At 37.8% G+C, this 24179-nt stretch overlaps 2 protein-coding genes across 4 annotated transcripts; one reads left to right on the plus strand and one right to left on the minus strand.

The window, feature by feature from the left end:
- Positions 1–703: 703 nt before the first annotated feature.
- LOC113051128 (pejvakin-like) lies at positions 704–9229 on the plus strand. Of its 2 annotated transcripts, XM_026214731.1 has the most exons (6): positions 704–914; positions 1173–1368; positions 5481–5622; positions 5715–5832; positions 7999–8142; positions 8245–9229. In XM_026214731.1, the coding sequence occupies exons 1-6, from the start codon at positions 704–706 to the stop codon at positions 8544–8546; spliced, it is 1113 nt and encodes a 370-aa protein (XP_026070516.1). In that variant the 3' UTR covers positions 8547–9229. The 2 variants fall into 2 exon arrangements, with proteins under 2 accessions (XP_026070516.1, XP_026070517.1); XM_026214732.1 differs by lacking the exon at positions 7999–8142.
- A 227-nt stretch (positions 9230–9456) lies between these two features.
- Positions 9457–24179, minus strand: LOC113050821 (sentrin-specific protease 2-like). 2 transcript variants are annotated; one of them, XM_026214174.1, is made up of 18 exons: positions 23866–24001; positions 22748–22778; positions 22558–22613; positions 22357–22463; positions 22174–22252; positions 21594–21678; positions 19768–19924; positions 19592–19698; positions 19418–19506; positions 16694–16745; positions 16508–16586; positions 15199–15348; positions 14717–14848; positions 12375–12581; positions 12063–12142; positions 11774–11858; positions 11102–11197; positions 9457–11009 (listed from the first exon to the last, which is right to left on the minus strand). In XM_026214174.1, the coding sequence occupies exons 5-18, from the start codon at positions 22232–22234 to the stop codon at positions 10944–10946; spliced, it is 1446 nt and encodes a 481-aa protein (XP_026069959.1). In that variant the 5' UTR covers positions 22235–22252; positions 22357–22463; positions 22558–22613; positions 22748–22778; positions 23866–24001; the 3' UTR covers positions 9457–10943. The 2 variants fall into 2 exon arrangements, with proteins under 2 accessions (XP_026069959.1, XP_026069958.1); XM_026214173.1 differs by lacking the exon at positions 22748–22778 and having other exon boundaries at positions 23866–24179.

A 24179-nucleotide genomic window follows, 5' to 3' on the forward strand; every position in this document is an offset into this window, starting at 1 on the left:
AATTGTTCATTGTAAGTTCATGTTAACTCAAGCCCATTAAATAATGTTAACAAATAGAACTTTTAATTGTAAGAATGTTTTAGCACATACTTAAATTAACATTAACTAAGAATTAAAAAATTTAATTAATATTGTTAGCTCATATTAACTATTATGCAGTTAACCAATGTTAACAAATGCAACGTGTTACCAATAAAATAAAATGTATGTCATACAATTAATACATATTAAATTAATGCAAACTAGGTTGATCTTATTATGCTATTAAAAAAAGGTCATCAGATCTGCAGTGCTGTATACATTAAACATTTCATGTAAACTAGGTAATTACAGAACAATCAAGCTAATTATAAAATAAAATGAAACAATACTTATGAGCATTAACTATAATTATACTTACTATAAACTCAATCAAATAAATGTTGCCTTTGGAGTGAGAATGGGTTGCTTATAACAGATGTGATGGTGTCTGACCTATTTATTTGAACCCGAAAAGACACTACACATATGGCAGAGAACACCCTTATCAGCTTACACCCACTTTATTATTGATGATCTGGTTGGACAAACCCTAGCAGCACTTCTGCTTCTCATTTAGCTTTGAACAGGTAGCGATGTCGTCACAGTCAGTACCAACTCATATTCAAACTACTTTGAATGAACACACAGTAACAGTACTCTCAGGCTTCAGTGAACTACAGTGATGTTTGCAGCAGCAACCAAGAATTTTGTGAAGCAGGTAGGGGACACTGGACGCCTCGTCCATGTGTCTAGTCTAAGTGAAGCGGACCGATATCAACCACTCAGCCTGGTGACGAGGAAGAGGAGACGACACTTCTGGAAGAAGACCAAATATGCCACAACCCCCTTCTCACTAAAGGACATACTCGTTGGAGAGAAAGAGATCACAGCAGGTGAGTTAGAATAAATAATAATTAGAAAAAAATATATAAGTATAGATGAACAAACACTTGGTTCTCATGCCTTCAATCAAACATACTTGTAGAACTGTATGTGCATGTTCAATTTTTACTTAAGAATGCTTGATAACAGCTGTATAAACAATTTTTTAAACATATTTTATGCAAACATTAGTCTGTTTTTATTATGAATGAAGTACATACTGTAAATGGTATCAGTGGAGTGTGTCTGTATTTTCCTCTGGTTGACAGGGGTCTCCTCATATCAGCTCCTAAACTATGAAGACAAGTCGGATGTTGCCCTAAATGGGCGTTTGGGCAACCATCTGATCCACGAGGTGGGAGTAAATGTGAGTGGTTCTGACTCTGTGGCGGTGAAGGCCTCGTTTGGAATTGTGACCAAACATGAGGTGGAGGTTCCTACACTACTGAGGGAACTCAATGCAAGGTAGAGAACACTGTGTACATATTTTTTTTATATAACAGTTAGTTACAGTCTTAAAGTTAGTCAAAATTGTCCTGGAACTGGAATTTTTCCAGCAGCACCAGGACTTTTCACTGTTTGTTTCACTCCCCTTTTTACATGTTACAGACAAGTTGCATTGTTAGAACAGAAGGTGGCAACAAGTCTGTATTTAAGAGATAGCAAGAATCATTCACTCAACCCATTTGGTCAAGAAAAAAAAAATTTGCTTGTAAAACATTTATTTAGATTCAAGAAATTTTGCATACATTCAAAAAACTTTTGCATTCTCTCACAAAATTATCATGCTCCAAAACAAAAAAACAAAACGTTAGGTTACTGATGTAACCCCAGTTCTCTGATAACATGAGTGAGGTATCTCACTATGGGATCGCCTCAGGGCATGGCCAATCACAGAAGCACCTATAACACCACATCTGCCAACCATGGCAGACCAATCGCTGCAGCGATCAGGGAGTCCTGCCTCCCTGTAAATAAACCGCAGCTACCTGCCATTTCGTCATTCTCTGCATATCTCTTCTCCGTGCAGGACAGGCAAGGAGGGCAATGTTTGTGAGATTCCTCACTCATGTGATCAGAGAACTGGGGTTACGTCAGTAACCTAACGTTCTCTTTCTAACATTCGTTCAGTATCTCACTATGGGATATAGACAACTCCCGTATTGCCGATATGCCGACGAAGCAGACTAAGAAAGGCTGTGTAATTATCTGAATCATAGCTCCCAACGGAGGTGAAAACAGTCCTTTAGTAAAATTGCATTATAGAACCTGATTACTCACTCTCAGAACTGAATGGACCAGAGAGGGCTCTGTCACTTCCAGTCTATAGAAATTAGCAAATGTGTGCAGAGAAGATCAGCTGGCTGCCGCGCAAATTTCCTGAATAGAGATGCCTCTAAACAGAGCCCAGGAAGTAGCCAAATAGAGATGCCTCTAAACAGAGCCCAGGAAGTAGCCAAGCCTCTAGTAGAGTGTGCTCGTAGTCCTATTGGGGGCTCCAAATTCGAATTATTGTAACATAATACGATAGCCTCCAACACCCAATGAGAGACAGGTCTTCCTCTGTAAGAGTCAGCCTAAGAGACAAATAGCTGATTGCTCTTACGAAGTGTATGTGTTCTCTGAACATACATATGCAGAGTATGAACAGGAGATAAACTGTATAACCTCTCCTACACTGGGGATGCAAAGGGTGGTGGATGAAAAGCTAGCAGGTCCACTGATTGAACTGCACCAGCGTGATCAAACACTTTGGGTATGAATGCCGGGTTAGTTCTAAAAGTGACTTTTTGAACACCCGGAGTGAACATCATACATGAGGATTGAACTGCTAAAGCATGAAGTTCAGATAAGAACAGGAGACGTTGCGAATACTCGCGCGATGCGAAGAGATCTACGGCGGCCTGGCTGAATCTCTGCCACACCATGAGCATAACTTGGGGGTGGAGTCTCCACTCCCCGTACAGAGAATTCCCTCTGGACAGTAAATCCTTTCCCCTGTTCATTATTCCTGGAACGTGCGTCGCAGGTAATGACAGGAGGTTCCTGCTGCTCCACATAATCAGTTCTTTCGCTAACAAGTGAAGCTTGTGAGAACGCACTCCTCCCTGTCTGTTTATGTAGGCTATCACTGTTGTATTGTCTGTCCTGACCAATACATGATTATTCTTGAGAAAATGCACAAAATGTCTCAGAGCTAGTAACAGTAAGTGTCATTAGTTCTAGAAAATGTATGTGCTTCTCTCTCAGTGCCGGAGACCAAACTCCCCTCACTGTTCTGCCCTCGAACAATGCCCCCCAGCCCATGAGAGATGCATCTGTTGTCACCACTTTTCTAAATAGTACAGGACCCAGAGGACATCCTGTCCTGAGAAAAGACGGGGCTCTCCAATGACAGAGAGCACTCATGCATTCTGGTGAGACACACACTCTGTGGCTGAGACGGCTCGTGGGGTGAATGCTCTGTGATGCTGTCCAGTTCTAAAAATCCCTCATTCTCAGCAGTCCCTGTGGAACCACTGACACTTTTGAGGTCATCAGACCCAATAGTCGAAGACACAGACTCCGAAAGAGACTAAACTCCCTCGTTGAAAGAGGGAGAGGCAGGTGAGAAATATTTTGATGCACTCTTCTGATTGGAATGCTCAAAACCTCATTGAATTCAACCTGAGACCCAAGTAGACTATTTCCTGTGAAGGACAACATTTGGTTTATCTTGAAACCTAATCGCTCTCTGCTTGATTCGGAGACGGTGCGTAGATGAACAGATCGTCCAGATATGATGAAATTCTGACTCCTCCATTCCTTAACGGTGTCAGAGCCGCTTCCACACATTTCGTAAATACCCTGGGTGCCAAAGCCATGCCAAAGGGGATCCTCATATACTCGTATGCTGTGCCCTGATAAGGGAACCTCAGATATTTCCTGTGAGCAGGAAAAATATCTTTGTGAAAATATGCATCCTGGAGGTCCACTGAGGTGAACCAATCCCCTTGACAAATACTTTAACACAAAGTTCTGGGTGAAAGCGTTTTGAATTTGTATTTTCTGAGGTGTTTGTTGAGGACCCGTAAATCTAAAATGGGACTGAGACCTCCCCCTCACTTGGGAATCACAAAATAAAGGGAGTAGAAGCCAGTCTGACTTTCCTCCAATTGAATTATTCTTATCACTCCTTTTCTTATTAAAGAGGATATTTCTTCCTCTAAAACCTGAGCTGCTTCCCCTTGGGCCACTGAAATTACCACTCCATTGAACACAGGAAGTTTTACAGCGAACTGAAGTAACCTTTGTCTATCGTGGTTAAAACCTAAGGATGAACTGCAATGCGCGCCAGTTCTTTGCTTGAGCAGCGAGTAAGCCCTTTCCGACTTCAGTCACTAGCGGTACTGTGGTACCCTCTAGTGGCGAAGGAGGGGAATACCACTCCGTTGAAGGAGTTATATTCATAATTTTTTTGTGATTGTTTTACTTTTTTGTGATATCTTTTTATATTTATCCCACTCTGTGCCCTTAGCCCATGGCTTGAATGCGACAGAGGAAACTTTATTTGTGATGGGATGCGTATGAACTTTTGTCTTTCCTCCCTCAGAACAAACCTTGTAAGTGGAGGGAGAGACAATTCTTTGGGGTGCACCAGGGAAACATGGGCCATTTTCCCGCGAACACTGGTCTTTGAACTGCCCACACGAACACTTTGCACACTTCAATTCCTTCTCCATTTCCCCACAAAGGGATGGGACAGAGAAACCCTGAGAGCTGTCTTCAAACCCTTCTTGTTGCCAAACTGATGTCTCAGGTCGACCGCCTCTTTTTGTTCCCCTGAGGGTGGGTTGACTGGTGTTGCGCTGCTGCGGCTGCGAACGATTGTTTCAGTTTCACGAAACCAAGCTTTGACTGAGGGCCCGCAGTAGGGCTCCTCTACCTGAAGGCCTGAAATTCAGATGGCTTGGGTGATAAGGACAAGCTGCTGGCTTTCTGGGGAGACAGACCTCGAATGCTTCTCCCTCTTTTTTCCGCAGGTCACATTGCTGATGCATACCTGTTACCGTCGCGCCGAACATGGCCTTTGGATCGATGGGGGCATCCAAAAACTCCACTTTTTCTTTGTCAGAGAGACCTGACAAACCCAGCCATAGCAATCTCTCTCCCACAACCGCTAAGCCCATACGCCGACCACAGCTTTGAACTGCATCGTGGGACGTGCACAGATTTAAATCTGCAATGACGCATATCTCCTCCCAGAGTCCAGCTGATGCCCCATCTCCTCTAATAACTCCGCTTGATAAGCTGTTAGGAGGGACATCATGTTCAAAGCATGTATGGCCAGTGCTGAAGATTTATAAATCTTTATATTATAAAATATTATAAAATATGTATTTTTCTTCCATATCATATTATTTCCATTCAAGTTACTGATAACTCTAGCTTTGTATAATGGTTATTGTTATGATGGTGCAAATAATCAGAACACCAGCACTCTTGCTTTTGTACTTAAAGAAAAAAACACAAAATTCTCTCGTTCTTTTTCTCACAAATCTTTCCATCTATTCTCCTCACACTTCTTTTTCTATCAGGAAAGTAGACCTGGATCACTGTTTGATCCGTCAGTCCAAAGAGAGTAAGCGGACTGTCCTTTGTGTTGTCATGGAGAGCATCCGCACCACACGACAGTGTTCACTCACTGTTCATGCTGGAGTGCGAGGAACTACCATGAGGGTAAATAAATGCAAGTCTGTGTAATATACATATAGATATATATATACAGTATATCTGATATATTCTATGATACTCTCTATCATCCCACACAGTTCCAGATAGATGATGGTCGAAACCCTAAAGGTCGAGATAAAGCCATTGTAATTCCAGCTCACACGACCATAGCATTCAGTTTGCTAGAGCTTTATGTGCGTCTTGATGGACGTCTCGGTAAGCCTTCAATAATACAGTATTGTCATGGGCTCAGTAGTTCATTTATTTCAGTAATTTAACTCAAATTGTGAAACTTGTCTATTAAATAAATTCAATGCACACAGATTGAAGTAGTTTAAGTCTTTGGTTCTTTTAATTGTGATGATTTTGGCTCACATTTAACAAAAACCCACCAATTCACTATCTCACCAAAAAAGAATATGGTGACATGCTAATCAGCTAATCAACTCAAAACAGCTGCAAAGGTTTCCTGAGCCTTCAAAATGGTCTCTCAGTTTGGTTCAGTAGGCTACACAATCATGGGGAAGAATGCTGATCTGACAGTTGTCCAGAAGACCATCATTGACACCCTTCACAAGGAGGGCCAAAGAAGCTGGCTGTTCACAGAGTGCTGTATCCAAGCATGTTAACAAAGAGTTGAGTGGAAGGGAAAAGTGTGGAAGAAAAAGATGCACATCCAACCGAGAGAACCGCAGCCTTATGAGGTTTGTCAAGCAAAACTGATTCAAGAATTTGAGTGAACTTCACAAGGAACGGACTGAGGCTGGGGTCAAGGCATAAAGACATGTCAAGGAATTTGGCTACAGTTGTCGTGTTCCTCTTGTTAAGCCACTCCTGAACCACAGACAATGTCAGAGGTGTCTTACCTGGGCTAAGGAGAAAAAGAACTGGACTGTTGCCCAGTGGTCCAAAGAGCTCCTTCAGATGAGAGCAAGTTTTTTTATATCTTTTAGAAACCAAGGTCCAAGATTCTGGATGAAGGGTGGAGAAGCTCATGTAGCTTGAAGTCCACAGTCTGTGATCATTTGAGGTGCAATGTCATCTGCTGGTGTTGGTCCATTGTGTTTTTTGAAAACCAAAGTCACTGCACCCATTTACCAAGAAATTTAGGAGCACTTCATGCTTCCTTCTGCAGACCAGCTTTTTGAATATGCTTATTTTATTTTCCAGCAGGATTTGGCACCTGCCCACACTGCCAAAAGCACAGAAAGTTGTTAAATGACCATGCTGTTGGTGTGCTTGACTGGCCAGCAAACTCACCAGACCTGAACCCCATAGAGAATCTGTGGGGTATTGTCAAGAGGAAAATGAGAAACGAGAAAAATGCAGATGAGCTGAAGGCCAGTGTCAAAGAAACCTGGGCTTCCATACCACCTCAGCAGTGCCACAAACTGATCTCCTCCATGCCTCGCCAAATTGAGGCAGTAATTAAAGCACAATAAGCCCCTACCAAGTATTGAGTAAATAAACAAACTTTCCAGAAGGCCAACAATTTTTCACTAAAAAGTTTTTTTTTTTTTGTCTTATAAAGTATTCAAATTTGTTCAGATAGTGAATTGGTGGGTTTTGAAGCCAAAATCAACACAATTAAAAGAAATGTCTGTGTGCATTGAATTTATTTAATACACAAGTTTCACAATTTGAGTTGAATTACTGAAACAAATGAACTTTTCCACATTATAATTTATTGAGATGCACCTGTATATATATATATATATATATATATATATATATATATATATATATATATATATATATATATATATATATATATATATATTTATTTATATATATATATAATTTTTTTTAAGAAATATATATTTTTATTCAGTGTAGGATGCAATAAATTGATCAAAAGTGACAGTAAAGACATTTATAATGTTACAAAAATTACTACTTTAAAAATAAATGCTGTCTTTTGAACTTTTTATTAATCAAAGAATACAAAAAAATGTGTATCGCCGCTTCCACAAACATATTAAGCAGTACAATGGTTTTTAGAATTTTAACATTAATGTTTTTTTAACACTAAATCAACATATCAAAGGGATTTCTGAAGGATCATGTGACACTGAAGACAGGAGTAATGGGTGCTGAAAATTCTGCGTTATCACATAAATAAATTACATTTGGAAATATATTAAAATTGATTATTTTAAAATAATGAATAATAACAATATTAATAATTTTTTATCAAATAAATGCAGCATTGGTAAGCATAAGATCATTTTTTAAAATATACAAAAAAAATAATTAACTCCACACTTCTAACAGTATAGCCTATATATCTATATCTTTGGTGTTATATATGGAGCCGATTTTTTTTTTAATTTTAAAATGTTTACTGTTTTATCTAATGACATTTGGTTGAACTTTGGTCAGACATATGTGTGGCACCAGAGTCAGTAGGAGGGTTTGAGAGGGAACAGATCCGTGAGCAGCTTGGGGGATTCATTGGCCGTTTTTCCTTTGGAAGACTCAGGAGATTCCTGTCGGGAATCATCTATGGAAATCCTTTCAGAGCAGGTGATTTAAATTCTGTTGTCATCGCTGTTTCTGCAATATTTAAAATGATCTTGAAGAAATATTCCAAATATGACTTGACATGTCACTCTGTGCTTGCTGTAGATGACAGGACATTTGAAGAGCTCACTCACTCGGATATGTACATGGATGATGTTGTGACGGACTACTATGAGAAGGCTGCCAGCATGACCGACCTGTCCACAGCCTACCTGCGGGATGAAAAGCATGCACGTGTAAATCTGCTCAACCATAACATACCTAAAGGACCGTGTGCCTTGTGTGGCATGGGCCACCAGAAGCGTGAGACTGTCTATGGCTGCCTGGAATGCTCTTCAGGGGGAAACAAATATGTCCGTCTCCATGCTGTTCCATGTTTTGACCTCTGGCATAAAACTATGAGGTGAGGACTGGCCTGGAGGAACTCTCAGGGTGATTTTCGTGCAAATGTTGTGCAATATGACCGCAAGATGTAAAACCCTCCGCTTTCATTTCGGCAAAAACACATTTTATTCTCTGCTCATTCAAAAACATAATAATAAAAAATCTAAATAATTCCCAACTTTTTACTGGTGTACACATTGAGACTCTCATAATAGGTGCTAATTGTGTATTGCACTGTTTACATATTTGTACATAACGTTCATTTATATCAGTTTTAAGATGGTGTTTCTTACCTATCCAGATACAAATGGACAAAATAACATACATTAGGGCAAAAAGCTAGAGCAGATATTGATTTCATCACGTGAAGACCAGCTGATGTTTACGAACGCACTGTGCAGTCTGAATAATTCAGGCCTATCAATAAATTAGTCTGTAGATCACATGATGGCAGAGCAGGAAGTGCTTCGCTGACTGATGTCTCCTGTGAACAGTACACCATGGAACTGTTTCCAGACAATGTGTGAACCGAAGGCCAGCATAGTGCAAGGTTACATTTGTGTGCTTATATGACACCTGTTGGCCCCAGTGCATTCAGAATAGTGTAATGAATGGAAAAAAAACAAGTCTTAAACTGTTTATGTGTAGCATGGAATGTCAAGAGCTTGAATGACAAATATTTGAATGTCAAGAACAAAAATTAAAAGATGTCTTCACAAATTCATGGACTGACTTAAATATTTTACCATGTTTATAAATTTTAAATATATATATATATTTGTTATAAGTTTCGAATATTACAGCAATTTAATTCACAGTATAATTTATGGCTAGTAAGATTTTTAAATGTTTTTAAAATATTTATTTAACCAAACTATAAACAGTAATATTGTGAAATATTATTATATATACACACACACAACCAAATTGTCAGTCAAATATATATCATTTATTTCTTTATTTGCTGCATATGGTCCTTTAATTACCAATTAAACAGATGTTTCACAACTTCTTGTCACAAGAATTTAACTTTAGTTACTGTATTACTGTAGTGGGTGACTGATTTTCTCACTGGAAGACAGAAGACACGTTTCTTATTCACATCTTTATTACTTACAAAAATAATGACCAACATTCTGCACTAATGACAAAAACAGCTCATTTGCAGTGGGCCTTTTCATCTTCTGTATTAAAGCTTGCATCAGAACTCCACCGGCTCATGCACTGCCAATCCAAACACTCTCCATTCTCACAATAACAACAAAACAAATATCCACTCCAGGATACGCACTCAAGCTCAAACTCAATCAGAAGAGCTACATAGGAACAAATAAATATAGACCTTTTTTCTTCAAGTCAGAATTTAAGCACTTTTTGATCCTGCATTTCTGGATGAGAGAGGAATATTGCCTATTAACCACTGAAATGTCCGTTTGGCACTACTTCACTGTTCCACATTTCCAGTTCAGTATGAACATCTAATACAGCCATTGGGATTATGAATATAGCATTCAGAACCTAAAAAAAAGGATCAATGCATTCCCCTCCCAGTCACCCAACTCTGGTTCTACTTTAAGCTCTTTTGCATTCCAACACAGACAACTATAAAACAAGCATGTCAGATGCTCCAGAAACAGGTGTGAAGCCATAACATTCAACATATTTTAATGGCTTTAAAATATGAGATGTTCTCGGATCAAGGCACTTAGAGGCCAGGATAATTTAGAGAGAGAAGAAACAAGCGACCCACTGAATACTGTTGCTTTTAGTGCAAGTACACCATCATTGCCATGCACATCAAACCTCACTATTGATGCTCTGTGACTAATGGGTACCATTGGAGGTTTTAAAACGCACAAGTCTTGACATACTAAACTGACATCACTGCATCTCATTCAAACAAAATAAATATGTATATTATTCCTTATTAATGCAAATATTATGTAAAAAGAGATACGTAACTGCTAAAACATCCCCACTCTCACTGAAAATAAGGTCCATTTTGTAACTCAAGTCCCCCAGAGTAACTAAGCACGGGAACATCAACAGCTGCTTCTGTGAGTTGGGAAAGGCTCACATTATAACCAGTAGGGGTCAATAAGACTACATTCCTGGAATGAGAATGATTCCAGCCTCACAATAAATGCTAATGAGGCTTCCACCTGCTCAAATCTATTCACACCCCAGTCCAGTGTTCTGCTCATATTTGAGCTTTTAGTGTTTGGATTCATACAGTAGGGATTGGATATTTGTGCAAACAAACCCAGCCTGTCACCAGCAATCCACTGTCTGTGAGGAAAATTGGGTGGAATTTTGCAACAGGCAAATATAAAGCCAAATGTCTCTAGAAAAGAGCAGAAGGGACAGACGGGACAGGTGGTCCTGTGCTTTGGTCAGTCTGACTTCCCAATGGTCCGGTCCTACTGCAGCAGCTTTTGGTTGAGGATCTCCCAGATCATCGCTTTCCTGAAATATGGCATATGATTCTAGAGAAAGAGATAGGGATATGCATACATTATTGAGACATGTATGATTCTGCCTGTATTAGTGTGTGTGTGTGTGTATAAACATAACGTACCTGTCTGAATGTGAGGCTGCGTCCTCGGGATATATAATCAGCATATTTGCATACGAACACACCACAATCACTACCATTCTTCTGCTGAGGGATCTCCTACAAATAATAATTAGAACTGAGCTGAGCTCTTAGACAAAATGAAACTCTTCTACAGCAGTAAAATGTAAAATTTGAACTTGGAATTTTGGTAGGATTTCTTAAAAAAAATTTGCAATTAAATGCAGAAAAGTGCTTGGCATCAGTCATATTTAACTAAAACTAAAAGAACAAACAAAAATGCTATAATCTGTTACTTGAAATAAAATAAACATGAACTAAAATAGAAAAAATACCTTGAAGAAAATAAAACAAAAAAATAACACAAAAACAACCAAATTACTAAAACTAAAATTAAAGTAGAAAGAGAAAACCAATAAATAAAATCTAATTCAAAATACACATCTAAAACCGAATGCAGACTCCTTGTCATTTGCAAACAGCACGGTTTCATTTATACTTATTTGTTGCGCCCTCTTGTGGACTTAAAAATCTGGTGACCACTGAGATCTTTTGAGCTTTTACTCTGAAATAATAAATCCATTTAGAATTTTGGTAATACTGAAAACATTAAATATGGAATTTCTCAGTCCTGCTGACCTTGTAAGATATTTTTATAATTATACATGTGCTTACAGAAGGCCGCAGACTGCTCAAGGTCCACTTCGACGTGTCCAAATCTTTGCCTTTCTTCACCTTGAACTCCTCTTTCAGATAAAGCCTAATGGACAGATGGATTCATTAGTTATTAATATAAACAAGTAGAAAAACAAACACATTGAAAAACAAACCATGAGCACAAACTTAACTCATCAGCACAAAAAGCTAAATTAAACAACCCCTTTTTGCTACACAGTACATGCAGCACAGTACATTCAGTATGATCATATTATTATACATATTTAGGTATAACATTATCACTTACAAAATCATGTGGCAGATGTCATCATGCCGTTGACCCATAGAGTCGTATGACCGTACAGACTTTGATTTGAAGTCAACAACCTATCATGGTAAAAGGAATAAACATATCCAAACCTCATAACACATACACAAAATGCATTATAAAATAAACTTGTTTTTAATATGCTAATGAAAGCAAATAAACAATCCAATAGCTATTCATCAGACACCAAACAATACAAGCTTGTTTGTCTTTTTCATTGTGCTAACAGACTGCTAAAAATATGAGGGTTTCTAATGTTTGAACTCATAATACATGGAGTTATTTACTCACAGCAAGGGACCAGTGAACGCCCAGGTGAAGGGGGACCAGAATGATGTCATACAAGAAGAGGTCTACAGCCTTTGTCCACCGCCGTACTGCAGCATGTCCACCGCTATGCAACTTGGGAAAGAGGAAGGTACTGAAAGAGTAGACCTTCCTGCCCCCTACTTCCTGCTCACTGCGGGACATCACGAGATTCATGTAGAAGTTGATCACCTGAGAACGACAGGGTTAACATGATCAATCAAATGTAATGTGAATACTCATGCATATTTTTGGTCTGAGAAAAAATAATAATTAGGAGGAAAATGATAATTATTGGATTAGAGAAGTCACACCTGACATTCATTCTGATTTCTGACTTAGAAATATTGTTGTTTCCTTTGTTTTTCAATGTTATGGCCAATAACTGATAAAACGATTGATTAAAAATCTTAACCATAGTTAAGATAAAACTTTTTTTTAATAAAAACTTTTTTTGCCTAAATAAATAAATGAAAAAAAATTCAATACATTTTTAAAAACAGAAAAAAAATTATGAGTACACATAAATATTATAATGCATACTTTCAGAGCTCCGGACTCATTCTTGCCACAGGTCACTCTTTTGCGACTAACTTTCTCAGTTTTCGGGTGAGTTCACCTTCAAATTCGCGATTCTTGTCACTTTTACAAGAAAAGATAATTGTCGGTTTTGCTTACATACATCTACACACCTTTCACTGTTTAAGACTAATCAAAAGATGGATGAATTGTTATTTCTAAATTAAAAAGCACAACAACAATAAAACAGTAAAATACAATGACAAACTAGCTTAACTAGTTATTAAGAAAAATGAATAAGCTAAGGCATGGCATAAACTGCATGCTGTATTATATATGGACTAATAAATTACAGAACATTTAGCAAACACAGAGGAATCAAATAAAAATAAATTAAAAGAGAGCCTCCACAGCGTAACGTGAGGTACACAGCATAGATAATAAGATTTTCCAAATGTACACAAAAAGAATAGTAAAACTACACTTGCTGTCGGCGACAGTGATGCATGTTTTCCCCAAGAATACCAATTTAGGGATGGGCAAAAATATAGATTTTTCGAATTATCGATTCTTAAAATGAAGTTGATTAGATATCAATTCTCAAAAGTCACGAATCGATATTTTCCGGTTTTTATTTCAGCAAACATTTAAAACAAGATCTGATTAATGTGAAACTCATAATTCATTTTCTCCACTAGATGTTCCCCTCTTATTTACTTTGCGTGATGTTACAACAGAAAGCCTGTCATTCATTCATTCATTCATTCAGTACCTATCATGGCAGAGATACCATTGACAAGAACAAAGTAATGTGTGGCATTTGCAATGCTCAGGTAAAATTCTAAGTAATACTGCAGATTTCCAGAAGCATGACATCAAAGGTAAAGGCAAAATGATTTCAACAATGAATTAATGAATGGCGTATAGCGCAGAGTTTTGTTTACTACACTTACTAATGCACAAGACGACACTTGCAGTGTTGAACTCTTGAACTTTAGAGTGGGGATGTTTTAGCAGTCACGCATCTCTTTTTACATAATATTTGCATTAATAAGGAATAATATACATATTTATTTTGTTTGAATGAGATGCAGTGATGTCAGTTTAGTATGTCAAGACTTGTGCGTTTTAAAACCTCCAATGTTACCCATTATTCTCAGAGCATCGACAGTGAGGTTTGATGTGCATGGCAATGATGGTGTACTTGCACTAAAAGCAACAGTATTCAGTGGGTCACTTGTTTCTTCTCTCTCTAAATAATCCTGGCCTCCAAGTGCCTTGATCCGAGAACATCTCATATTTATTGGCTTAGTGCGCATGTGTGATACGTGACAGGAACGCATCGTTACTGCAGATTTAAAAGGATTAGTTGACCAAAAAATGGAAATTAGCCCACAAATTACTCAACCTCAATTTATAATGGTAAATTACCATTAAGAGATCATGTGTGAACAGGACCTCTTCAAAAATCACGGTAAATTTGTTCTGGCGATCATATTGTTCTTATGGGGATGACATGATTACTCGGAGATGTTTACAAAGCTCTGCTGCTTTTTAATTTGTTTTTCTATATAATTATGCCTATAAGTCCCACTAATATATGCATTAATGTTTTAAAACACAAATATTTTCAATATTGTGGCATAACAAACAGCATAGTAAAAGTATTGTTAAAAAACAAGAAAAGAAAAAAAAAAACGAAAAGTGAACAACTAAATACACAATACCAACCAATACTGACAAAAAGGTTATCAAATATGGTATCAATATATTGTGCATTCCTAAAAAGCCTTTTAAAATGATGCTACCTCATCGTTGAGCCAGCTGCCCTCTTGCAGGGTTGCCAGATCCCTCTGTGTGATACGCAGTTTGAAAGCACTGCACAGAACCAGGTTTGGATCAGTTTGAGCAAGAGCAGCACTCACTTCCTGCTGCATCTCCTGTTACATGATACAAAGACAACACTGTTACTCAAACCACATGAAAATGAACCAACTGTAAGTGGAAATGAATAAGCAAGTTTACATAGACATCATTGTTCATACTCTGATCAAGTCTTTATTCCAAAAAAAGAGGTTTACACACTCCACAGATATTAGAATATCCCTGTTTACATGGTATTCACTAATATCAAAGCAAACAAGACATTATTTAATCCTCATCCTTCATCCCCTTATTTCAACGTGTTTGTGACATTTGAATCAGAATATTGCAAATGAATACAGAAATATTCTTGTGCACATAACAGCCAGACAGTTAAGGACTTGATTTTTGTTTTTGAGACACTGACCTTGGTCAGTCTGGGAATCTCTTCCTCACTGCGCCTCACTGTATCTGTAATCGGTTCAGATCTGGATGGTAGCGAGGATCCTGCAGATGTCTCTTTCTCCTTAAGATTCAACCTTGCTTCAACCTCAGCTGACAGATCCACATCTAAAGGCTAAACAGAGTGTGAGGATGAAAAGAAAAGAACTTTCAAAACATAATAATGATAATAATAATAATAATAATAATAATAATAATAATAATACACACAATAATAGTATAAAAGCAGTGAATTTTTTTTTTTTTTTTTTTTTAATTCCATCTTGGATTTTAAAAAACTAAACTACATAAATCTCCCAGATTAAAGAAATAGTTCAACCAAAATGGAAAAATTACCCCCTAATTTAATCACCCTCAAGCCATCATCTGTGTATATAAATATCTTCTTTCAGCCATATTTAATCAGATATATTAAGAAATATCCTGGCTTTTCCAAACTTTATAATGGCAGTGAGTGGGTGTTTTTTTTTTGTCAATAGTCCAAAATAAGTCCAATAAAGCGCATCCATCCACAATAAAAAGTGCCTCACATGTAAAGGGCTTCTATAGTGAATCAATGTTTTTTTTTTTTTTGAGAAAAGTATCCATATTAAAAACTTTATAAACAGTAATCTCTAGTTTCCACTAGCTATCATATGCATGTTCACGCCAGCAGATGACGTAGGACATAGTGTATGGTCCAGTGAGAAGTCACAAATGCGGAAGCGCAGCGGAGAGAGCAAAACAAAACACTGGTCATGAATTAGATGTACAAAATGAAGATTTGTAAAGAAAAATGATGGAGGATTCTGATAGAAGCCATGAGGAGACTGGTTTTCCTTTGCTAAAGTAAGGAAACTTTGCCTCTTTTGCTCTTATAAACAAACATCAGTTTTACATATTCTCACCAACTTATACTATGCCTACATCTTACATCATTTGCCAGAATGAACATCCGTACAATTGTCAGCGGAAGCTACGGTTTATAAAGTTTTACATATGCATATTTTTCTTACAAAAATGCATCAACTCACTACAGGAGGACTTTATTCACCCCCAGAGCTGTATGGGACTACTGACAAAAAACACCCTTGGAAGAGGCAGGATATTTTTCAATAGAACTCGGATTAGATTCGTCTGAAAGAAGAAAGTCATATACACTTAGGATGACTTGGGGGTGGGTAAATCATGGAGGAATTTTCATTTTTGCCTGAACTATCCCTTTAATATTTTAATACTCTTTCATCTGTAGACATCAAGACTTCCATGACATGAAAAAGGAAATAAGCACTTACGATTTTTCTTGCAGTTTGATTATCCAAGGCTCCTTCCTTGACATAACTTGCTAGTGTGCTTCGATCAACATCTACAGTTCTATAGCAAATTTAAAAATAAATAAATATATATATATAAAAAATATCAATAAATGCAGATAATAATTTATTAATCAATAATGCTTATGAATCATGCTGAAGTGTTACTTGTCTTTAGTCTGCATCAAAGGATCCCGCCACACAGATATATTAGGTATGGCTAGAGGCAAAAATAGAAAATTTGATTTGACTGTTAAAAAGTATCATGGAAGCTCTTTATCAAAAGTTCATAATTTCAGATAGTTTAAGACATAGTTCACCCAAATATAAAATTCTGCCATTAATTACTCACTCTCAACTCATTCCAAACCAGGAAGACCTCCGTTCATCTTTGGAACACAAATTAAGATATTTTTGATGGAATCTGACAGCTCTCTGACCCTGCCATAGACAGCAAGGATAGCTCAATCAGCGTTCAGAAACATAGCAAGGAGATTGGTAAAATAATCCATGTGACATCAGGGCTTCAACCGTTATATTACGAAGCTATTATAGATGTCACATGGATTAATTTACCAGTCTCCATGCTACGTTTCTGGATGCTGATTGTCTATGGAAGGATCAGAGAGCTGTCAGAATTAAAGGTCGACCGATATGGGTTTTTCACTGGCCAATGATGATATTTAGAAATCAGGGTAGCTGATGGCCAGGGCCGGCGCGTGCCCATAGGCGAACTAAGCAGCCGCCTAGGGCGGCAGCTCAGCCAGGGCGGCAAGAGAGAGAGGAGGCGAGAGAGAGAATTATTAATTTATTTGTTTGTTTCACATAGGTTACAATTATGGCACTTCAACAGAATTTTTTTAGTAGCTATAAATAAAAAAAACTTTACAACTTTACATTTAGAATAAAAATTCCCGCCCGGCAGCGCCCTATTAGTAGGTCTATAATATACGCACTGCACACACGGAGTACATGTTTCACAGTGTTACAGTGGCATTACGCCACTTTTATAAGTCAGACGGAGAGCGTGTGGCCGGCCCGTGCAGAAAAAAAATTCACAAGAGAACGAGCTGATTCTGTCTTTTAAAAAGAATCATAACAGAAGAAAACAGGTATGCTATGTGTTATATATTCACAAGGCAAACAACCAAATGCTATCAAACATTTTTACTGGTGTTCAGGTCACAAACAGATAATCTGATTGGGTGGGCCACCCATAAATCCGCGCCTGGTCTATATGCATGCAAAATACTTTAATTCAATACTGTATATTCAAAAATGTCAAAACTAATAAAATGATCTGGTCATGAGTAATCGCCTCCGTGGAAGAGCTCTTTTCGCTACTTAGAGACCATGGGCGCGTATTTGGATTTTTATATGACATCGCATCTCTCAAAGAAAAGGAGAATACAATAGTTCTTCGGGATTGCTTAGGACTAGAAAAGGCCCTGACTCATGGAGACTCGCGGGATGTTGATGGGCATGAATTGTTTGAAGAGCTGACTGCTTTGGGCAGACACCTGGTTGCTGGATCTAAACCACTGCATGCGCTTAAATTCATCTGTGAAAAAGGGATGGAATCGATTTTTCCAAATGTTTTTGTAGCATTGAGAGTGCTTCTCACTCTCTCCGTCACTGTGAGATCTGGAGAACGCAGTTTCTCAAAGCTTAAACTGATACAAATTATCTCCGAAGTACAAGTTAAACTCGAGGACGCAATCAAAGCGTTTTCCGCTGCAAATGCCCGACGCGCACGCTTCTGAAATGTAGGTGTGTGAATGTGTGTAGGCTATCAGTCAAGAAAAAAATCAAACCTCCAGTTTTGTGAGCTAAAGAGTTGTGTGCATATGTTTAGTTTTATTCTGTACACTATCTATTAGCCTATAAAACAGAAATTATATGCAGCTGTTGCATTGTGTACCTTTTCACCTTTTTGCAGAATGAAAAAAACTCTGAAAATGCTTGCACGTTTTTATTTTAGTTTCAGTTTTCAGTATTTTAGTTTTCAGACATCACCGGAAAGATGAAATCAAAATGACATCAAAGCTTTTCTGAAGAGTGTCAGTTTTTTCAATGATACTTTCATATAAAAACACCCCTGCTGCATTTTAATTTTGAAACATAAAGTGTTCGTTTTATCCAACGAAGTATAAGTCATTTGGAAAAATTATTTGTAGCCGTCACAAATAACTATAATGTAATTGGCACCACTGGAGACTGCTAGAAGTCAAATGGCCATAGTGAGAACAAAAATAAAGATTTCACACATATTACACAGCCTGCTGCTCATAACTGCATAAGAGTGCATTGACCATGAGCGATGACATCATGAAGGATATATTTGGACCTACAAACACATTTCATGATGAAAGTTAACATGCACGTTATAATCAGCCCAGAAGTTTCATCTGAATTGAACGCGTTTCTACTTTCACATGCAAATGACTTGTTGGACTTACAGTATGAATATGATTTCTGGCATGAATTCTAGTAGGGTAAAACGTAATTACGCTTTGGAAACAGGCTGTGTTGCCCTGCTATTAGCTGAAGCTGTGTGTGAATAAGCTGCTGCTGCAGAGTGTGAGCTGCTCCGTGTCTCACTCAGCTTCAGAGAGAGCTCAGCTACAACGCTTAGCTATCCCCGTGCGCCTGCCTATTAAATTAAATGCCTAATAAAAAATAAAAAAAATAGTCTGATTAATTGGCCGGCTGATCAATTGGTTGATCTCTATTCAGAATGCATCAAAAATATCTTAATTTGTGTTCGAAGGTCTAACAGGTTTGAAACGTCATAAGGGTGAGTAATTAATGACAGAATTTTCTTTTTTGGGTGAACTAACCCTTTAAAGGAAAACAAAAGCAGTAGGTGCAGCTGGGTGTAATTAAGCTCACCTCTGACTGGAGCAGGTCTGCTTACATCAGTAGTGCGACTGACGGAGGCATGCCCATTTACCTTGTTTCCATCAAGCAAGAGAGTTGTGCTAAAAACAATTATGAACACAGCATTAACTTCCTCCAGCCACGCTACACTGATTTCAAAAAAGTTTTAAGGACTCATGCAATTACATTGGAGGCTTCATTCGTCCAAATGGCAATGGTTTGCTCTTTGAGTATTTCCCTGATGCCATCTCTACAAGCTTCCTGTAATGCTCTCGGTCGCGCTCTCTCAGTGCCTACTCAAAAGAGTGATGGTCAGGAAATCAGACACAAAAGGTATTAAGTTTCCAGTACAGTTTCCCTACCTCCTCCACAGTCAGGCAAGATTTGTGTGTGCGGCTTGGATGCTCCATCTCAGCTGGTTTTGCGCTTGGCCCGTGGGTGGTGCAAAACGGCACTAGCTTCAGTGATCTGCACATCTCCCTGCCTTTGTCCTGACTTCCCCTGTACAGCATTGCACCACTGCTCAAGAGATAAATACACACTGTTATACAATGTCTAAAGGACAAATCATTTTATCACCAACCACCCAAAACATGGTTTACAGTTACAAAATAGAAGTACATATCTCTGGTACTGGTTACAGTACAGTTACAATACTAGTTACAGTGGTTACTGTACAGTATATTATGTTTGATACTTTATTTAAAGGGGGGGTGAAATGCTCGTTTTCACTCAATATCCTGTTAATCTTGAGTACCTATAGAGTAGTACTGCATCCTTCATAACTCCAAAAAGTCTTTAGTTTTATTATATTCATAAGAGAAAGATAGTCTGTACCGATTTTTCCCGGGAAAACACGAGTGCCTAGAGGCGTGACGTGTGGGCGGAGCTAAAGAATCACGAGCGCCAGTAGGATTTTGTGTTGAGCGCGTCTGGAAGCTGTGACACAGATCCAGAGGCTGAAATTTAACAAGAGCAGCATCAGCAAAGGCTTCTCTATGTGGTATGTACTGAAACTGTATATATTTGCTTAGCGGTTTTGGAAAATGACTAAGTTCCACTTTGTCGTTTTTTTATTTTTATTTTTTTTTTAAGCTGTACATGTGGAAAGTGCAGTTTCATGATAACATCGCATGTTGTTTACTTGATGTGCTTAAGCGCTGATAGCTAAGTTAACAACACAGAGATATTTGAAGCAGTTTTACTCGTGCAGTTTGATAACAACATCGCATGTTGTTTACTTGATGTGCTTACGCGCTGATTGCTAAGTTAACAACACAGAGATATTTGAAGCAGTTTTACTCACCGCCTGCGGTTCCAACACACGATCGTGACCCTTTTTCGTTGGGACTGCATTATCCTTAAGAAATAAACGATGTGCAAATCCAGCGTCAACCTGGGCCTTGTTTGTAAAACAAGCATCTTCGAAATGCAGGGAACAAACACTTGCACAACTCCGTTGATGCTCTGTAAAAATAAACTCCATCCTTTCTCTGCTCTGCTATACGGGAGCGCGCACTCTTCCGGCAGACGCGCCCTTAGCACCCATATAAGGAAATTCCGCTCCATCTAACGTCACACAGAGCCATACTCGAAAAAAACTTTCCGAAACTTGTGACAAACCGGAAGGAGTATTTTTGGAACAGAAATACTCCTTCAAACGTACAACTTAATTTTTGAAACTTTGTCCATGTTTAGCATGGGAATCCAACTCTTTAACAGTGTAAAAAAATCAGTATGCATGAAATAGCATTTCACCCCCCCTTTAATAGGCAAGTTCCATTTGCTTATTAATGTCAGAAATAAGTGCTTTCTGATTATTTGTAAAGATGCATTTATAAAATGAATTTCAGCTAATCATAAAAAAAAAGGTTTAGAGGCAGGTCAATCTTTCCTTCAACAAACTGATAGAGAACAACACTAAATGTTGTGGAAGTTTCATGAACACTTCTTATTGTTTGCATAAAGCATGATTATCCATAATCGCTGAGTGTTTGTTGCTTGGCTGAAATTATGTTAAAATTCTGTGCATCGTGGGATGTGGGAATATTGAGGATCATGTGTTGCTCTTTTTAACAGAACAGACATTTACAATCTCTCCTTTAAACACATAAAAACGTAAAGTCATTACAACTTTATAATTTACAACTTTACAAAACAGTGAAAAATATGACTTAACTATACTTACTCTGGTTTCCATAAAGCCTGGGGGTTGTGGTGGACATTAGCTGCTGTTCTCTCTTTATTTTTAACTCCCAGTTCTATCTGTTTATCTGAAGAGAGATAATTGTAAACCATTACTAAACTGACAGGGTGTAGATGGGTATAAAATAAGCTTTATGCACAGTGCTCTACCATTCAAAAGTTTAGGGTTGGTAATTTTTTTTATTTATTAGAATTATCTTATGCTCACCAAGGCAGTTTCTATTTAATCAATAATACATTAAAATTTTTAATATTGTGAACTATTATTATTATTATTATTAAAATATTTCAATATGTAATTTATTCTTTTGATGACAATCTGTATTTTTAGCAGCCATTACACCAGTATCATATGACCCATTGGAAATCATCGTAAAACGCTGATTTGGTGCTTGAGAAACATTTCTAATTATTACAAATGTTGAAATTGCTTATTACAATATAATATAAAGTCCCAAAGAACAAACAAATTAGTATTGACCCCAAAGTTTTAAGCGGTAACGCATGTCTGTCAAATTATTTGCCAGATCAGAGACACGTGGGGACAGTTAGATCACACTCACCCATTCCGTCACTCTCAGTCCATGAACTCAGGCTGTGGCTGTGTATGTCATCAATACCCATAAAAGCAACCCTGCCAGCCTAAACCACCAGTGAAACAAGACAATGTACACAAAGCATGAAACCAAGGCTGCACAAGCAATGCATGTATTTGCAATCACTTACTGGTGATTATATGAACATACCTCCGTAAAGGCTTTCTGCTTTTCATTTTCTGCCTTTCTGTGTTTTCTGGATCGGAACAGCCCTACAATCCCTGCAAAAGTCTTCTTGACAACCCTGGTGATTACATCTGTAGAAAGATGAATAAAAGCCTTGATGATAGGAGACTGAGCACGTCAATACGGCACAGTTGTTTACGTGAAAGTGCTAATCTAAATATTCACCATGTCTTGCTCTTTTGACCTCTGGATATTCTTGCACACAATCAGCGGTGTACACACTGCAACCCAGGAGAAAATGAAACACTTCAGGTCAGTTCATCAGATGCATCAAAGGAGTAGTTCACTCAAAAAAAAAAAAAAAGAAAAAAAAAAAAGAAAGAAATGAAAATAAAATAAAAATAAATTTACTCACCCTCAGGCCATCCAAGATGTAGTTTGTTTATCTGAACAAATTTTGAGAAATTAAGCATTACATCACTTGCTAATGGATCCTTTTCAGTGAATGGGTGCCGTCAGAGTCAGAGTCAAAACGGTTCATAAAAATATCACAGTAATCCACACCACTCAAGCACATTAATTAATTTCTTGTTAAGTGAAAAGCTGTGTGTTTATAAGAAACAAATCCATCAAGACACTTTCAACGTCAAACTCTTGCTTCTAGGTAACACAAGTCCTCTGTCCATAGTACTGCTTTCTCCAGTGAAAACGTCATCTCGCCTGAATCAGGAGAGAAATATGCACAGATAAAGCAACATTTACAAGTTAAAACAGTCCTAAATAAATGTGCCAGTATTTTGATGTGAGAGGACAACAGGGGATGGATTTTTTTCCACTGGAGGAAGCGTTATTATGGACTCATTTTCTGGCCAGAAGCAACAGTTTAAAGTTAAAACGTTTTGATTATGAATTTGTTTCTTACAAACACAGCTTCTCACTTCACAAGACATTGAGATGAACACAAGATGAACAAGTGATGTAACCCTAAATTTCTTCCAATGAAGAAACAAATTCATCTACATATTAGATGGCCTGAAGGCGATTAAACTGTAAAAACTTTAGTGATTACACTAAACTATGCCTAACTATACACTAAATTACAAAATAAATAAAAATGAAAGCAATAAAATGAAAATCACTAAACCATTAGACTCAGAGGAAAACTGAAAACACCACGTCTTTGTTAAAGAAAGAAAGCTTTCTATTTAACGACATCATCATATCTGTAATAATTCTAAATCACAACAAACATTTCATAAATTATGTTTGACAGTATCCTATTAATGTAATGTCAAAGACGGTGACTGATTGCTGTTAAGTAATGTTAGACTGTCTATTGACGAATTGTTTACATTGGACTGATTCCTGTCCCTGAAGACAAATGTAATGTACTACACTGCCTATTGTTTATGTAAATGAACAAGGAACAAACTGACATCAGACAAAACAAGGCACTGTGTTAATTGAAACAGAAACCAATAGTAATTAGGTTTATTCAGAAACGAGGGATATACAAACAGACTAATACCACACCTCTGATAGTTTCGTTTGGCGGGCCTGCTGTTCTCCAGCCGCTGCGTGTCTGTGCCCGCGGCTCGCGCTACTCCGTTACCGTGCTCACTAGGCCAGGCTGCGGATTTCTCACCAGAAAAAGGAACGAAGAGCGACGATAATCCGTCAACTATCCATTCATACATCACAAACCACCACGATGAATAAGACTCCGCTTTGTTTGTTAGTGCCAGGTCTATATTACAGATTTTGAAACCCAAAATTTGGCCGACTCTTCTTTCAAAAGCCTTCCGTGGCCGTACGTTTTACAGCGTCACTGATATGTCAACTGCGTC

The sequence above is a fragment of the Carassius auratus genome, chromosome 31, assembly GCF_003368295.1.
Source record: "Carassius auratus strain Wakin chromosome 31, ASM336829v1, whole genome shotgun sequence".
Classification (NCBI taxonomy): Eukaryota; Metazoa; Chordata; class Actinopteri; order Cypriniformes; family Cyprinidae; genus Carassius; species Carassius auratus.

Coding starts and splice junctions, on each gene's coding strand:
- LOC113050821 (XM_026214173.1), bottom strand. CDS start 24,029: ATGTATGAATGGATAGTTGACGGATTATCGTCGCTCTTCGTTCCTTTT. Junction 22,253..22,356: donor AGCAGAAAGCCTTTACGGAG/GTATGTTCATAT, acceptor CTGGTGGTTTAG/GCTGGCAGGGTTGCTTTTAT. Junction 12,143..12,374: donor GCGTTCACTGGTCCCTTGCT/GTGAGTAAATAA, acceptor TTACCATGATAG/GTTGTTGACTTCAAATCAAA.
- LOC113051128 (XM_026214731.1), top strand. CDS start 704: ATGTTTGCAGCAGCAACCAAGAATTTTGTGAAGCAGGTAGGGGACACT. Junction 915..1,172: donor AGAGAAAGAGATCACAGCAG/GTGAGTTAGAAT, acceptor TCTGGTTGACAG/GGGTCTCCTCATATCAGCTC. Junction 5,833..7,998: donor GCGTCTTGATGGACGTCTCG/GTAAGCCTTCAA, acceptor AACTTTGGTCAG/ACATATGTGTGGCACCAGAG.